This window comes from Nicotiana tomentosiformis, chromosome 2 (assembly GCF_000390325.3).
Source record: "Nicotiana tomentosiformis chromosome 2, ASM39032v3, whole genome shotgun sequence".
Lineage (NCBI taxonomy): Eukaryota > Viridiplantae > Streptophyta > Magnoliopsida > Solanales > Solanaceae > Nicotiana > Nicotiana tomentosiformis.
In genome coordinates, this window is record NC_090813.1 from 169313865 (window position 1) to 169317614 (window position 3750).

Below are 3750 nucleotides of genomic sequence, written 5' to 3' on the forward strand. Positions count from 1 at the left end.
CGGCTCGCAAGCTCACCGCGATGAATCTCTACTATCATTAACACATATGCCTACCTCGGCACCACGAAGCGCTGGGTTTTAGGTAAAATTTTACGGGGACTTACATCCTCCCCCACTTAAGATCATTCATCCTCGAATGATGGTCAAAGTTCACCACTATCATCCAATGTGACTCAACTGCTACACTACACACCACCAGTTCTAAATTTTTCTAACTCTCCAAATTTCCAAACTTTTCACCAAAGTTTCCCCTGTAACTGGGCGTATCCACCTGTCAGAGAATCCCAGAAACCAATTCTAACACCACAACCACAACATAACGATACAATATAATATGGAAACATCACCGGCAACAATGCCATAAATGTTGCATTACCAAGAGGGAGTGTTCTTAATACAACTTGTACAAGGGAAATCATAATTTGCAGAAATTTAGCTCTTAACATCATAGATGCAATTACATAGCTATTCAAATAAATTATGGTACTTCTTCATTTCTTCATCGGTTTTCCATGTGGCCTCTTCAGCCAGCTGGTTCCACCATAGTACTTTCACGGAGGCAATCTCTTTTTTCCTCAACTTTCGAACTTGCCTATCAAGAATGGCAACTAGAATTTCTTCATAAGTCAATTCTTCATTGACCTCAATAGTCTCAACTAGGACAATAAGCGACGAATCTCCAATCATCTTCTTCAACATGGACACGTGGAACAACGGGTGCACTAAAGACATCTCTAGCGGTAGTTCTAGCCTATAATCCACCTGACTGATCCTCTGAATAATTTTGTATGGTCCGACATACCTCGGACATAATTTTCCTTTCTTACCGAACCACATTATGCCCTTCATAGGGGAAACCTTCAAGAATACCCAATCATCTTCTTTGAATTCCAGATCTTTGCGACGAATATCCGAATAAGAATTCTGATGACTTTGGGTAGTTTCCAACCGCTCCTTAATGGTCTTAACTTTCTCCATAGCTTGATGCACAAGATTTGGCCCTATCAACTCTGCTTCCCCAATTTCGAACCATCCGATGGGAGATCTACATGTCCTACGGTATAAAGCCTCGAATGGTGTCATCTGAATGTTAGCATGATAACTATTATAGTAGAAAAATTCTATGAGTGGCAAATGGTCATCCCAGCTACCCTTGAAATCAAGAACACAAGCACGCAACATATCCTCAAGCGTCTGAATAGTCCCTTCTGCCTGCCCGTCAGTCTGTGGGTGGAAGATTGTACTAAGATTCACCTGAGTACCCAAACCTTGCTGAAATTTCTTCCAAACTTTAGCCGTGAAATGTTTCCCTCGATCATAAATGATAGAAACTGGAGTGACATGCAACCTGACTATTTCATTGATATACAACATAGCATATTGTTTCGCTGTGTCGGTAAATTTAACTTGCAAGAAGTGTGCTGATTTCGTGAGTCGATCCACAATCACCCAAATTGAGTCAAACTTGTGTGGAGTACACGGCAGTCTACCATAAAGTCAATATTAATCATTTCCCACTTCCACATTAGAATTTCTATGTTCTGTGCCAACCCACGAGGCCGTTGGTGTTCGGTCTTTACTTGCTTCCAACTCGGACATCTTTCCACAAAGTCACCCACATTCCTCTTCATGTCATTCCACCAATAGACTTCCTTGAGATCATGATACATCTTTGTAGAGCCCGGGTGTACAAAATACCTAGAAGTGTGAGCCTCACCCGTGATTGTTTCTCGGAGACCATCTACATTCGGAACACATAGCCGCCCTTGGTACCTTAGTGTACCATCATCCATGCCGAGAGAAAAAGCCATAGTCTTATGTTTATGAATCCCCTCCTTCAATTGTACTAACAATGGATCATTGTATTTATTCTTTTTGACTTCCACAACAAGCGATGATTCAGCCCTATTTTGCACAATTACCCTTCATCACTAGAGTCCGCAAGACGAACTCCCAAACTAGCCAACCAATGAACCTTATTGGCCAACGGCCTTTGATATGCCTCTAAGTGAGCCAAAATATCTATAGATTTCTGGCTAAGAGCATCCACCACAACATTAGCCTTCTCCGGATGATATAGGGTATCGATGTCGTAATCTTTGAGTAACTCAAGCCATCTTCTCTGCCTCAGATTCAATTCTTTCTGTTTGAAAATATATTGAAGGCTCTTATGGTCCGTGAATACATCCACATGGACCCCATACAAATAATGACGCCAAATCTTCAATGCAAAGACCACCACTACAAGTTCTAAGTCATGTGTTGGATAGTTCTTTTCATGATTCTTGAGTTGCCTAGAAGTATAAGCTACCACCTTTCCATGTTGCATTAATACACACCCATGTCCGATTCTTGAAGCATCGCAATATACCACAAACCCATCTGTACCTTCTGGTAGGGTCAACACTAGTGTCATAGTCAATATCGATTTAAACTCCTGGAAGCTCCTTTCACAAGCATCTGACCATTGGAACTTAACCGCCTTCTGCATCAATTTAGTCAATGGAAAGGCAAGAGTAGAGAACCCCTCTACAAACTTCCTATAGTATCTAGCTAGGCCCAAGAAACTGCGAATCTCTGTGGGAGTAGTAGATCTAGGCCAATTCTACACGACTGAAATTATCTAGGAGGTCAACCTCAATTCCTTCTCTGGAGACGACATGACCCAAGAACGTGACAGATTCAAGCCAAAAGTAACATTTAGAAAACTTTGCATACAACTTGTGCTAATACAAGACCTGCAAAACTACCTTGAGATGATCGGCATGTACCTCCCGACTTCACGAATAAACAAGGATATCATCAATAAACACAATCACGAAGGAGTCGAGGAAAGGTTTGAAGACTCGATTCATAAGATTCATGAAAGCTGCAGGGGCATTCGTTAGCCCAAAAGACATTACCAGAAATTTAATGTGCCCATACCGGGTCCTGAAAGTCATTTTCGGAATATCCTGCTCCCTGATCTTCAACTGGTGATACCCGGACCTTAAATCAATCTTGGAGAAGTACTTAGCACCCTGCAATTGATCAAACAACTCATTTATCCTTGGCAGCGGGTACTTATTTTTTATTGTAACCTTGTTGAGCTGCCGATAGTCAATACACATTCTTAGCGACCCATCCTTCTTTCTTACAAATAGAACTGGTGTGCCCCAAGGAGACACACTCAGCCGGATGAAACCCTTCTCTAACAAATCTTTCAATTGTTCCTTTAGCTCCATCAATTCTGCTGGAGCCATCCTATAGGGAAGAATAAACATAGGCTGCATGCCTGGCATCACATCAATCCTAAAATCAATCTCTCTGTCTGGCGGGATCCTAGGGACCTCATCTGGAAAGACCTCCAGAAATTCATTCACAACAGGCTCAGACTCAAGTGTTGGTGCCTCAGCATCGGTGTCCGTAACCCGAACCAAATGGTAGATACACCCCTTGTTAATCATCTTCGTGGCCTTAAGGTAAGAAATAAACCTACCCTTTGGCACCATATCATCCCCCTTCCATTCAATCACTGACTCATGTGGAAATTCAAACCTAACGGTTCTGGTTTGACAGTCAAGCTTGGCAAAACATGAATAAAGCCAATCCATCCCCATTATTACATTAAAATCAACCATCCTTAATTTTATAAGATCGGCCATGGTGTTCCGACCATGTACCGTGATAACATAATCCCTATAAACCTGTGCAGTCATAATAGACTTGCCAACCAAAGTAGATAAAGAGAACAACTCTTGGAGTTGTTCC

General features: G+C 41.8%; 1 protein-coding gene across 1 annotated transcript; it reads right to left on the reverse strand.

Moving 5' to 3' along the window:
* Positions 1 to 465: 465 nt before the first annotated feature.
* LOC138906066 (uncharacterized) lies at positions 466 to 3446 on the reverse strand. Its single transcript, XM_070194586.1, has 5 exons — positions 3168 to 3446; positions 2372 to 2485; positions 1923 to 2143; positions 1255 to 1348; positions 466 to 1152 (listed from the first exon to the last, which is right to left on the reverse strand). The coding sequence occupies exons 1-5, from the start codon at positions 3444 to 3446 to the stop codon at positions 466 to 468; spliced, it is 1395 nt and encodes a 464-aa protein (XP_070050687.1).
* Between the last annotated feature and the right edge of the window lie 304 nt (positions 3447 to 3750).

Coding starts and splice junctions, on each gene's coding strand:
- LOC138906066 (XM_070194586.1), bottom strand. CDS start 3,446: ATGATTAACAAGGGGTGTATCTACCATTTGGTTCGGGTTACGGACACC. Junction 2,486..3,167: donor AGGGTTTCATCCGGCTGAGT/GTGTCTCCTTGG, acceptor AAATTGATGCAG/AAGGCGGTTAAGTTCCAATG. Junction 1,349..1,922: donor GCGGACTCTAGTGATGAAGG/GTAATTGTGCAA, acceptor TGAAATAGTCAG/GTTGCATGTCACTCCAGTTT.